Source organism: Musca domestica, unplaced genomic scaffold, assembly GCF_030504385.1.
Source record: "Musca domestica strain aabys unplaced genomic scaffold, Musca_domestica.polishedcontigs.V.1.1 42, whole genome shotgun sequence".
Taxonomy (NCBI): domain Eukaryota; kingdom Metazoa; phylum Arthropoda; class Insecta; order Diptera; family Muscidae; genus Musca; species Musca domestica.
In genome coordinates, this window is record NW_026712329.1 from 6,859,135 (window position 1) to 6,872,986 (window position 13,852).

Genomic DNA, 13,852 nt, shown 5'->3' on the forward strand with positions numbered 1-13,852 from the left:
TTCGTAGTTTGATAAAATTTTACGAAATATTATATTTCTACTTCTTTAAAGTGTTGATCATTTGTGGAGAAGGTGCCAGAAGAATTGGACCGATATATTTGGTTTTCTCCGATGAGAAAACATTCGTTGTCCAGCAGTTTGTAAACAAACAAAATAATCGTTTTTACTTGCCAAAGAGGTCAGCTGAAAATGAGCACCTTCGGTTGGCCACCAGAACTCAAGCGCTTTCATTCAATAAAGTTCAATAAAAATAAAAAAATTATGGCGTTCGACTTTGTTGCAGTTTTCTTATCTCACCCTGTGTATTTGTCCTACATGTAATATTGACATAACTATTGGAATGCAATGGTAATTCAGTTACCTTAAAAAAACGTTATATTTATTCAAAATGTAGACCCTTTTATAGAAGTAAAAAGATAGGTAATATAAACCTATCTTTGAACTTTAACTATGTTTGAAAAAAATATTTATGGGTGTGCAAAGTGTTGGCCAAATTACTTACTCCGTTTAAGAGTTATCGTGAGCACCGACCTTCTTTCAGAAAATGGTTCTCAAAAGTGTGAGATAATCAATATAATGCTATGGAAAGTGATCGATATGGCTGAAAATTTGTATATTGGTTTCTTCTGTTCCAGAACCTGCAAGAATCTACTAGTTTCGCAATTTTGTTTTGATATCTTAAAAATAACAAGTACAAAAGCTGTAAGTCCGGCTGGGCCGAACTTTGAATATCCTCAACAATTTCGAACGAATTTGGCAATTCTCTAAAAAAATAAAATCCGTTAAAAATTCTGTTAAAATCTTATAAATAACGAGTGTAGCTGTTATATTAGGGTCTATACGACGACATGGAACTGCATATATTCAAACGCTTAAAAAATGGGTGAATAATGTAGCTAAAATCATCAAAATGCCGAATAGCGGGAGTTAGCGTTATATGGGGCCTATACGAAGACGTGGACCTGCACAGACAATTTTCTGTCTTAGACTGTAGTATCCATTACGAACTTCAAATATCAAATTTGAAACAATTCAGGTGAATAATGTCGCTAAAATCATCAAAATACCGAATATCGGGAGGTATCGTTATATGGGGGCTATACGAAGACGTGGGCCTGCACAGACAATCCCCTGTCATAGGATGTAGCATCCATTACGAACATCAAAAAAAATGAAACAATTCCGGTGAATAATGTCTCTAAAATCAACAAAGTAACGAATATCGGGAGGTACCGTTATATGGCTGATGTATTCATTTCGAACTTCAAATACCAAATTTGGAACAATGCCGGTGAATAATGTCGCTAAAATCATCAAAATACCGAATATCGGGAGGTACCGTCATATGGGGGCTATACCAAAACGTTGACCTGCATGGCCCATTTTCAATACCAAAAGTCCTGCAGACATAATATACATTTGAGTAACATTTTATCAATCTACTTCAATTCGTTCGAAAGCTAAAGTGATTTCCACAGACGAACGGACATCACTATATCGACATAAAATTTTATGCTGATCAAGAATATATATACTTTGTGGGTCCAAAATGTATATTTCGAGGTGTTACAAACGGAATGACAAACTTAATATACCCTCTATACTCTGGTGGAGGGTATAAAAATCGGTTATTGTAATAAACATTTTTACATTTTTGCAGAATGCAGACCCTTAGATGATAAATACTTTTATTTTTGACGTCATCCTTCTAAAATGTGTTTTAAGAGACTTTAACCCTTTTTGTAAAAAAATATTTTTGTATATTTTAACTGCTACTATCCCATTTCAAGGGATTTTTTTATTTATTTACCTCTTTTGAGGGTTAAAATGTTTGACCAAAATAATGGGATTTTGTTGACAAGAAATAAAATGTAGTTTAGTTGACAAGGAAGCGTGATGTCTTTCCTTGTCCCCTAAACTCCATTTTATATTGAAACAGTACTAAAACAATCGAAGTTGGAATAATAAATGTGAATTATTTTCACCCATGCAAATAGAATATTTTTAAGCAACAAGTGACACTTTTTGCTTCTCTCTCTTAATTTAAATTTCCAACTTACCCACAAATTTGATAGAACTATTAACATCCATTAAAAAATAAAAAATAGTTAATTCTTAAATATATGTAGTTCTTTAATTTTTAGCAAGTCTTTTCAAGCAAAACAATAATATCGTTAAAAATTAGACTTATCACAAATGACAACCATCTATAACGTTGTTGTTGTTATTTTAAACTTTCGAATATATATTTTTTAATTATTTTATTCAATTTATTTTTTAATTAATGAAATTAAAACGTTTCGTGTGTATTTGCTAAGCAGTTATAAAAATTTGGCATATTTTAAAAGACTGGAAATGCATAGATTAGATTAAGTTTATTACAAATTAATCGATTTGAAATTGAAATTTCATTATGTCTTGTGAATATTGTGTATTACTGTGAACATTAAAATATTCGAAAGAAATGTTTACTTCTCCTCCAAAATGAGCTTTCTGATCTGAATTGTTAACTATTATTTTATAAAAAAATAAATATCTGGTGTATTTTTTATTTCTTCATTTAAGGAACAAGAAACGTTGATCGATAAAATTCGAACTTGAACAATTGTGCTTTGGAAAAAATCGTTTTAACATCTATTCTATTAATTTGGTTTTTTTAATAATCTATTTTTAACTTTTGCTTTTATTTCGACAGGGTTGTATGCTAAAAAGGGAGACAATACGATTTGTAGATTAATTTTAAATGTGGTTTCTATGCATTTTCATTAAAACCAAAAGGGAATACATTTTTTCACTTTTCATGACATGTTCATTTTAAATAATTGAAAAAAAAAAAACATTTTGTTTGCATTGATTTTTATTTTTGTAATTTGCTGGCTTATCGCTTTGCCAACAAAAAGTCAACTTAAAAAGGCACTTTAATTTTAGTATGCATGAGTATGTGTATGTATTTGTTTCCATTTGTAAATGGATGTGTGTGTGCAATTGTTTTATATATATATATATATATATATATATATTCCAGTGTTATTTAGCCATTGACTCAAGTGACGAACTGACAATAATACTTTGCTGTTCTTGTCGTTTTCTTTTATTACAAAATGCGTTCTCTTCAAAATTGTAAAATTCCCTCCCATAGTACTTTGCAGTTCAATAACTAATTAAGTTTTAATGAAGCAAAATAAAAAAGTTCATTGGACATTCGTCAAATGGAATATCAGGTGGAAAAGTGTTTATTAATTTAGTTCATTAGGTATGTTTATATATATATGAACCATTTAACATAATAGCAACAAAGACTCGACATAAAAAGGCCAAAGTAATTTTAGTCAAAATTGACATAAGAGACCTAGGCCCAGTGACACGTTCTAGACAAAAGCTTCTACAGATAGAAAATTGGACAAAGTCCAAAGAGTCGCTGGATGCTAAGCTCTCTTTGAAAAGGAACAAGTGTCAAAGAATAACCTGGGGATTACAATATGGGTACTCCAAGTAGATGGATTCGTTAATGGTAGATAAGCACAGATGCGACCTTTTAAACGCTATATGTTTTATATCTTATTTCAGAACGCATATATACAAGGTTTTTGCGATTTAATTAATTATAAAAATCTACCGCTGAGGATTTTGGCAAAAAAAATGAGAAAAAATATTATTCAACCATGTTCTGTGTTTTGATCCGGATTGGATAAACTTCCCCGAAGTTTTCATACAACTACTGTCTTAAATGCTTCAGAGGCCGCTGTTCATTTTCCTCTTTTCTTACTTGCTTTCCAGATGTAGTAGCTGCAGCATTTTGTTTGATATTTATTTGTAAGTATTTTCTTTGGAGGAAATACCTATAGATACCTATTATAAATTGAAGGACCTAATAAACGTCCCCTATTTGTTAAAGGTCTTTTAAAATAAATCTGTCTGTAATACATGCAAAGTTTTCTAAAAATGTCCGATGTATCATGAAAAAAGGAGATGGAAGCTCTTCTATCTATTGAGTACAACTATTACATCTTCCATCTGAAAAATACGCCTTATGGCCATACACATACACCTACGAACATCGACAGAAATTCTGATCTTCAGGAGACCCATTGAAGGTATTATACCTATAGAATACCTATTGACTAGATAAAAAATATTTATCAGACCATACTTTCTAACCGAATGGTTGTTAACATATTATTTATAACATATTTATCTGCCTTTATGAAAACTATATTGCACAGGACCTTGCGTTTGTATATATAGTTTGTATCACATAATTATATCTTTGCGATTTTATTTGCATATTTGTATTCTGAATTATTTAGAAAATCTGCTGTCTGTTTGTATTTTGAATTCCCCACGTTAATTGTTCTTTGCATCCAGGAATTTACTCTATCAATTCATATAATGGAGGTATGGAAACCTTGAGAAAGGTTGTATATCTATTGCCCATCAATTTTTCTTTTCATTTGGAATATCTAGATTTTTCCTCCCATTTAAAATTGGTGTAGTGTCTTTTCACCGTAAACTTCAATTACATTTTGTGTTAAGGTGTGTATTGTTGTCCGTCATTTTCCTATCATAGTACTTTCAAAATGTTTAAAAAATTTATAAAAATAAAGTAAGGAACCAATAAAAATAAAACAAAATATTAAAATGTGTTTTTTTTTTTTTTTTTTTTGAATTTGGTATCTTATTAAAATAATTTTTAAAAATATATTTTTGCATTTCTTTGTTTTCACATTATTATTATTATTACATATAAATTAAACAATAGCAACATCATTATCAAACAGAAAAAAATAACATTAACCTAAAAAATAACTATACAAATTGTAAAATATAAATTAAAAATAATTTGTTTTTCTTTTGTTTTTGTTGTTTCAAAATACATAATTACAAACAAAAAAGCTCGTATGTTTTTAATTACAATTTACAATATATCAGTACCTTTGTTTCTTTCTGTTTCGTTAATGTTGATAATCTTTTGTACATAGTATTTTAAAATAAAAATTGTTATTAAATATTCTCCTGTGTTTTTTAGTTTTCGATTTCTACAAATATACATGCTGTTTGACAGTCAGTTGCCCAACTGACTCTTTCCACTTTTTTAGTTGCTCATTTGTAGACCACCACTACTACGACTACCGGTTGACGATGATGTCTGCAGGTTATTAAATTGTGATACCAATTTGTCGTAGTCTTCCAGGGAAGTTTCGAATTGTTCCAATTGCTTGGAAAGATCATCAACGAATGAATATTCACCTTTGGAATTGCAGGAGGAAAGTGTTTGATGTTGCTGCTGCTGGTTGTTAGCCACCGAGTTGGCTGCTTGCGAACATGTCTCAGCCTGAATTTCAGATAGACCTTTAAGGGGCGGGGCGTGATAACAGTCACGATAAAATTTCGCCAAATCATTGACATGTGAGGTGGGTGAGGCAAAGGGGAAATTCAATTCTTTGAGTAAATTCTCATCTTCCGATGATAGATGATGGGCCAGGGTTATCGATTGAGGTGAGGAGGCCTGCTGTCGGCTATTGTGTAGATTACTGTTTATTGGGGCGGGTATAAATAACGATTTGACAGGTGATTGGGAGTGTGTTGAATTATTGGGAGATTTTTGAGACAATTGGGCAGCGGGTGCTGGTTGTTGTTGCAAATTTTCATCATTCTCCAAACTCTTAAAGGCTGTTACATTGTTATTTGTCGCCGAGCAGTTATTGTTGTTATTGGCAGCATTGTTGTTGATATTATGTTGATGACCATTTCCCAGTGGCGACGTTTGTGGAGACTCACATTTACGATTTAGAGACTCAATGGAACCACCATACCCTGTGCCCGTACTACCCGTACTTTCATGCCTAGGTTTTCGCAACAGCCATTCAAATGGGGGAGTTTCTGGCAAAACAAAATCATCTTCGGTGTATTGGCGCAATTTACCCACATCTGTGAAGGCACCTGGCCTTAAGGGCTTCTCAATATCAATGATTTTCTTATCACCACCCAAGCCACCCGCAGATCCTTTCTTATTATTGGCTGTACCCGCATTTTGTTTGCTGTTATTTTCACAATGCTTAAAGTGATTGGAATCAATCATGATGGTATTCGATTCTCGTGTCCGCGCCTGTGCAGCTGTGGCTGACGGTGTAATTGTCATTTTGGTGCGATAGGAGACGCTCATAACCAAATTACCCACAATCGTGTTTAAATTACCAATGCGTACAGTTTTATGGCCCTCGCCCAATGCATGAACCTGGGGTTTCTCAACGTAGATGCGATAGTAAATGCTATACGAATCGGGGCACTGGCGTCGGGATAACTTGTATGCGGGTGTGGCACGTGTCAATGAAATTAATGACTTTAACAGCATTCCCATGCGATTGTAGATGGCATGAGCCGTCTTCAGACAGGGCGTTTCGGGTTGTGATGTATTGATATTTTGATTAAGACCAGCCTTTTCATTGGTGACAACATCTTTGTTCTTGCTTTGGGTACCACCATTGGCACCACCAGCGCCTCCCGTTACTTGTAAATCCAAAGACCATACTTCCAATATCATTTGATCACCTTCTGCTGTTTTTAAAGAAATCTCCACGCAAAGGGGCAGACGTTTCAAGATGTTTTCTCCTGGTGACAAAGCCAAGGCTTTCTTCGTTTCGGCATGAACATCTGGATGATCTTCGACAACGATATTAAACCAGTCGTTGCCGGCCAAAGGATTGCATTTTGTTTGTATTTTTTCACCAAGTCTTGATTGTACCACAACTTGGGTGGACTTTAAGGCTAGAAATTTTATAAATTTCTCCAAATCTTTTTCGGCTGCATTAATGCGTTGTGTCGACATATTGCAATGTTTGCTTTGTTCCTCTTCTTCGTTTTGTCTATATTGTTGTTGTTTTATCGATGAACAAATGTTCTCGTTTAAAATGGTTTGTGTTCGTCGTGTTTTGTTTTTATTATTGTTGTTGTTTTTGTTTGCTGTTGCTTCTCTCTATAGGCACCACACGCACACAGTCACATGCACTCACTCAATGAAAACAACAAACACATGCACAATTTCTTGGAATTTCGTAGAAGTTTTTTCTTCTCGTTTTTTTACTTTTGTTTGCTTCTTTTGTTTTTAATGTATATTTCCTCCGTTCAATATTTTCTTGCTTGCAAAATTTCATTAAACTTCCGCATTTTTATATTTTTTTCTTGCATTTTTGTTGGTGTCTGCTGATTACTTTTAACTTTTGATATCTGCTATAGATCAAGCATTACACACCCTTTTTTAGATTCACTTTGTTTCTTTTTTGCCTTGTTTTGCATCAGTGGCATTGCATTAATTTCATTTCATCCGTTTTTATCTGTGTTTATATTTTTAAATTTGTTTATCTCACTGTAGTCGCTGTTTATAACAAAGGAATTATTTATCAATTTGCATTTCTTTATTCTCGGAAAATTACAAATATGTCTACGATTTTTTTCTCGTCCGACGTTTGTTCTTCCGTTTGCTTTGATTGCTCGTGTTTCTCTTTTTACCCGTTGAAATTGAATGGAATTTCGTGGAGTTACTCATCATTAGGGAACTATAAATCGATTTGTATTTTATCGATATAAGGTTTTTTTTAAAGTGGCGTGGTGACATGACAAACTGAGTAATTTCTATAAAACAAAGCGCTAAACGAAATCAACGCGTTAATCCATTTTACGTGTCAATTTTATCGATAAAACCACAACAAAAGAGAGGAGAGTTTATTGACGCTGAAAGCCTCCTTGTGCGGTAACGTCTAGTACTCACTCTTGCTCTGTTCCAGGACCTGCTATCTACCAAATCCTGCAAGAATCTGGCAGTTTTCCATTTTTTTCGATATCATGCCGGAAAAATCTTTTATCATATTAAAAAGTTTTACATTCTTGGAATTCTGGAACAAAGCTTATATGTTTTGTCATTTCTATTTTGTGTGTTTAAAAAACATTTTGGAATAAGAAATGCTTTTACAACGGAGATCCGGTTGAGAATATTTATTTGTTGGATAATGTCTAGAAAAATATATATATTAAAAAATGCGTGTGCCAATTCAAAATTATCAAATGTAGAAATTGAATATTGTGCTGTTCCGGAACTGCAATAAACTACAGTTTTCCTACTATAACCCAAGCACAATTACAGAAGGTAGAACAAAGCTACCTCCTAAATACATTTTTTTCTTGTGGTGCTCCTATTCTGTCAAAACATATAATATAATAATCTGAAATTATTTCAAACAGAACAACAGAAATGTATATTTCGGCAAGAACCAACTAGTTTTGCATAAAGGAAAATATTGGTTGTCATAGGAAAACTTCTTACATTCTTGCAATTCCGGAACAGATCAATATTAAATTTCTAGTTTTGATTCGTGCAGGTTCTGAAACAGAGCACAAAACTGTGCAAATTAAAACAATGTGGAAATTAATCATGATTTTCGATTCGGATTAGCTTTAACGTTTTATATTTGACATATAACAGGAAGATTGGCAACAAATTTATATAAAAATTCATTGTGCAAAAATGTATTTTCGTAAAGGGTTTTTTAACCATTTTATGAACCAGATTAAAATTTCGTTACATTGAAGCTTTCCGATGTGATAATGGTTCATTCCCAACATATTTGCAAATCCAGCAAATCCACACATTCAAAGCATTTTACCACTTAACTACTATATATAGTAAAATCATCAAAGCTTGGGAACATTGATATGTCAAAGTTTTAAAAATGTTTTGGATTTGAGTAGATTTTTACATGTTTTCTTATACTGCGCAACCGGAGGCTGGTATGATATGATTTTTTCAACAATTTTTACAAATTCCAATAATTTTTCATTCTACAAATTCTCTCAATGTTTATTTTCGAAAAAAATCGAATCAGCAGATGTCGTCTATATCGTTTCAGGGGTTTGAGTGGGAATATTGAAGTCACACAGTTCTAAAATGTTAAAAATGACAAAACTGTAGGATATTTGTCAGTTGAAAATTGTTCCATAATAAAAGAAATGTGAAAAGTACGTGATGACATCGAAAAATTCGGAAATAATCAAGTGAAATTCTTGAAAAACGATAAAATGTGTTTTCGAAGTCGAGTAGGTTGAACGCGTAAATCAGCATGTTAAATATGCAAAACATGATGAGAGCCACCTGGAGAAAAATACAAAACTAACTTTTCGTTGTCTTTATCTTCATTTGTTTATGGCCTGTATCGCAAAATTTTCTGCACAGAAGTATTGTTCCCATATATTGAGAAGAATACAATGTCTGTATGTAAGTGCTAGGTGTCCAGTATTCGATCTACGCAGGGATCAATAAGAAAAATTTGCTCAACTTCAAAGAAATAAAAAAAATGAAACTTTGTGCCGAAGTCTTATAATGTCAAATAGAATTTTTAATATGCAATAGTTGTTTTGTTTATTTTTCATTTTTTAACAAAATTCTTTTATTGGGGAAACCCGCGAAACAGGAATGGGGTTTTGGGGTTATTCCACAAGATTGAATCTAAAATATTAGGACAATACAGTTTTATCTCAATATTGTACAATGTGTTGCCCATAAACATCGATAGTATGCAACTATTTTGCAACCGAATTTGAAATAATTTCAAATTATTGTATTTTTTATTCAAAACAATACACACATATACATAAAATGTGTACGTGTTTTGACATCATAAGGCCACCAAAAGAAAAAAATTGTATTTAAGGGGTAGCTTTGTTCTACCTAAAGTTATTTTGCTATGGATCTACGTATGCTATTTTTGTTATTAAGAATTCGCAATGCTAAATAATTTAACTGCGTCGATGTGATTACCTGTATTCTTCTATCATGATCCTTGTATCATGTCATATACATATAATGCCAATTTCATTGCGTACATGTCAAATTTTAATTTTCATTTGACGTATACGCATTCCATTGTTGTTTAGAGTTGAAATCCGCTGGATTTATTATGTATGATGCATGGTGTGACGCATACAGTAGCACCTTTCTAGTAAAAGAATAACGATCAGCTAGATTTAATATGTATCTTGCCATTTATAATTAACTGGTACAGCCAAAAATGTTCTTTAAATAGGGAAAAATGCGACTGTGTACAAAATCTATGTAGTTTTTCAACATTATAAGTCTTCCATAAGGTTTATTATATTATTGCACCATTGTTGGAATTAAGAAAGTAAAGTCATGAAATCATAAGTTTACAAAATTACATTTTATCAACAACTACCATATCAGTATTTAAACTGCACGCCCTTTTCTTAGGTACCCCTAACATTCTATACAGAAGCTGGCAAATCTGTCAATTTTTTACTCAACGCTGCTAGACTTGCTGAGAGAATTCGTGTTTATTTGTTGCACGTGTGTTTTTTATTGAGTATTGTTAATTTTATTAGCGGAAAATTGGAGAATTATAAGTTAAATATTTAACAATGGCACCGGTTATTAAACAAAAGACAAAGAAATCTTCCAAACAGGAACTGCCCGTCACGGATAAAGAAACTGTAGTCTCTTCACAGGTATCGTAAAAAAACTTTCAGCCTGGAAATATACCGATATGTTCAACAAAAAATTCTATATTCCAGCTTCAAAAGAAAATCAATAAACAGCCAGTCAAAAAGGAAGATCGTGGAGTTGTTTTCATCAAACATCTGCCTCATGGTTTCTTTGAACAGCAGCTTAAAAATTATTTTGAACAATTTGGAAAGGTGACCAGACTAAGGTTGGCCCGATCCAAAAGGACTGGTAACAGCAAAGGCTATGCATTTGTGGAATTCGAATACCCCGAAGTTGCCCAAGTGGCAGCAGAAACAATGGATAATTATTTAATGTTTAAGAAACTCGTTAAAGCCGCTTATATTCCACCGGAAAAACAACAGTACAATTACTTCAGATCCACAGTGCGCCAAATTAAAAATAAGGTTTGCGGGTGTGTTTGTTTTCAATTAGTAAAAATTTAATATATTTTATTTTCAGTCTGGAAAAACGGTTTGGGTGTCGAGTAAAACTGCCTCCGTACAACGTAAAATGAAAGAACACAACGACTGGTCTGGAGAGAATTTCACAAAACGCACCAACAAACAATTGAAGAAATTGCAAAAAATGGCAAAGAAATGTGCCCATCTTGGTATTGATATAAACAAAATCATTATTGAACCTAAAGTACAGTCGGAAAATGATGAAGCTGCAGGCAGCTCAAAAACGTCAAAACGTAAAAGCGAAAAGGAAGCTAAAACAGATGGAAAAAAGGGAAAGAAACAGCCTAAATTAGAAGATTTACTTGGCAATACCATACAAGAAGATTCGGAAGATGAAGATTATATTGCCATGGCCGGTGATGATGATAATGAACAATCATCCGATGAAGAATCCTATGGATTTCTTAAAGAAGACGATGATGATGAAGACGATAGTGATAATGAAGAGGAAGAATCTGAAGAAGAGGAGGAACAAAAGCCGGTTAAGGGTAAAAAGTCTAAAACCAATTTCAGTAAATCATTGAAGAATTCAAATATTGAACGTTTCGATCAAATGCTGAAGCGTAAACCACATGCTGGTGGTATACAAAAACCGAATAAGAAGTTAACAAAACCTGCCACTGTTTCAAACCCTAAAAATAAAATGCAACTTTATGCTGCTAAAGAAATTGCTCAACCTCTGTCCAAAGTCCAAGGAAAAAAGGCCAAAAATTCCGGCAATGCGTTAAAAAAGTCCAAAAAAGTTAAATAGATTTTAGTAGATATAACATAACTACATTATCTTCCTTCTTTTTCAGTACTATAAGTTTGTAAAAAATATATTTCTTTCTATACACGTGTTTTGTTGATTCTTTTGTAGTTTTAATGACGCGATCAAGATTCAATTTACCTTATGAATTTAGCATGCCACTTCGGAACTAAAATTTCGATTTTATATGAGTGTAAAGAAAGGTGCATGCCTGTATCGCAAAATTTTCTGCACATAAATATTTTTCCTATTTAAGTGCTAGGTGTACAATATTCGATATACGTATCATTTTTGTTATTAGGAATTCACAATGCCAAATCATTTAAAATTCCGGCCGAAACGACTATATATCGAATGAGAGTTGAACACCATTTCTACCAACATTTTAATTTTTATAGATATATTATGGGCATATAGAAACTCATTTAGATCGAAATGAATGCAAGAATTTGTTCCAAGATATCGGGAGCTACTCTTATGAAAGTGAGTTTAAGCTTGTGTGATTTCCACATAACGATCAAAGGGCTGCAACGAGATCATACTCATTCGAGATGATCCTCTCATTATTAACAATTCAACATTAGTTCGTATCAAATCACTAATGTGAGCTGTTCAATACGAACACAAGCTTATATCAATTCGTGTTTGCTCACAACTTTTGTGTTCCATGAGAGCTACTCGAATAAAAATGTTACATCTGACAAGCTGATTGAGTTTGATTGCATGAGTGTGATCAAACCTAGACAATCAAACTCTTTGCAGCTCTCTGATAACGATAGAAATGCCGAAATCGACATCAAGAATATATATGCTTTGTGGCGTTGAACATGCTTATTTCGAGGATTTACAAACGGAATGACAAACTTAATATATTCTTCAGTGGTATGTATGTTATGTAATACGTTTTAACATTTATTGTCTACTGAAAATTATTTTTATCTCTTCATTTTTCTAGTAATATTTTTTCAGTACGTTCTATTCACGATACAACAACATGCATACTGATTTTTTTTTATCAAAATGAGTTTTTTAAATTAATTTGAGTAATTTAAATTTAATGATTTAAATAATGTAACAGACGCAACAGACAATGGTCACCCTGTATTAGGATCCGTGGATAGAATATCGAATACTTGTGTACAGTAAAAAGAAGGTTCGCCGCACGGGGATGTAGCTCAGATGGTAGAGCGCTCGCTTAGCATGTGAGAGGTACGGGGATCGATGCCCCGCATCTCCAAGTCGAATTTTATATTTTTATATCTAATTATTTATATGAATAAACACTAGCTATTTATTTATATCATTGTAGCTACTAGTCCGCGTTGCTGTTTAATGCATACATATTTTTTTAAATAAATTACAACATTCATCATATAAGTTGGAATTTTATGAGTTCTCTCTTTGGATTGCAACTTCAATAGATTTTGGTGGTTTAGGATTTTTGATGTTTTTCTTGTTTTGTTGGTTATTTTTATAGTCTTTTGACAAATTTCTATAAGTGAGTAAACAGTTGGTAATACGACAAAATATTCTGGGATCCAGAGGGTAAATTTGATGTCGATTAAACCATGTCCGTCTGTCTTGAAATCATGTGAACTTACGTATATATTATTCTTGAGATGATTGACATTCAAGAAGGTACATCGGTCCCAGTTTAGCTGTTGCCCTCATATAATTCCATCGTCTGTATTTAGTATGTTTCTGCAACAATTTCCGACCGCTTATTCTAAGGTTGGCCCGATCCAAAAGGACTGGTAACAGCAAAGGCTATGCATTTGTGGAATTCGAATACCCCGAAGTTGCCCAAGTGGCAGCAGAAACAATGGATAATTATTTAATGTTTAAGAAACTCGTTAAAGCCGCTTATATTCCACCGGAAAAACAACAGTACAATTACTTCAGATCCACAGTGCGCCAAATTAAAAATAAGGTTTGCGCTTAGCATGTGAGAGGTACGGGGATCGATGCCCCGCATCTCCAAGTCGAATTTTATATTTTTATATCTAATTATTTATATGAATAAACACTAGCTATTTATTTATATCATTGTAGCTACTAGTCCGCGTTGCTGTTTAATGCATACATATTTTTTAAATAAATTACAACATTCATCATATAAGTTGGAATTTTATG

General features: G+C 32.8%; 2 protein-coding genes across 2 annotated transcripts; one reads left to right on the forward strand and one right to left on the reverse strand.

Moving 5' to 3' along the window:
* Positions 1-3,007: 3,007 nt before the first annotated feature.
* On the reverse strand, positions 3,008-7,530 carry LOC101895960 (autophagy-related protein 13 homolog). Its single transcript, XM_005186098.4, has one exon. The coding sequence runs from the start codon at positions 6,824-6,826 to the stop codon at positions 5,093-5,095; it is 1,734 nt and encodes a 577-aa protein (XP_005186155.1). The 5' UTR covers positions 6,827-7,530; the 3' UTR covers positions 3,008-5,092.
* A 2,758-nt stretch (positions 7,531-10,288) lies between these two features.
* On the forward strand, positions 10,289-11,806 carry LOC101896236 (MKI67 FHA domain-interacting nucleolar phosphoprotein). Its single transcript, XM_005186100.4, has 3 exons — positions 10,289-10,512; positions 10,579-10,914; positions 10,970-11,806. Exons 1-3 carry the CDS (start codon positions 10,426-10,428, stop codon positions 11,720-11,722), a joined length of 1,176 nt encoding a protein of 391 aa, XP_005186157.2. The 5' UTR covers positions 10,289-10,425; the 3' UTR covers positions 11,723-11,806.
* The last annotated feature ends 2,046 nt before the right edge of the window (positions 11,807-13,852 follow it).

Bases quoted from the DNA above. Each gene is read 5' to 3' on its own strand.
- LOC101895960 (XM_005186098.4), bottom strand. From the start codon at position 6,826: ATGTCGACACAACGCATTAATGCAGCCGAAAAAGATTTGGAGAAATTT.
- LOC101896236 (XM_005186100.4), top strand. From the start codon at position 10,426: ATGGCACCGGTTATTAAACAAAAGACAAAGAAATCTTCCAAACAGGAA. The intron at 10,513-10,578 runs GTATCGTAAAAA...TCTATATTCCAG, and splicing joins AAACTGTAGTCTCTTCACAG to CTTCAAAAGAAAATCAATAA. The intron at 10,915-10,969 runs GTTTGCGGGTGT...TTTTATTTTCAG, and splicing joins TGCGCCAAATTAAAAATAAG to TCTGGAAAAACGGTTTGGGT.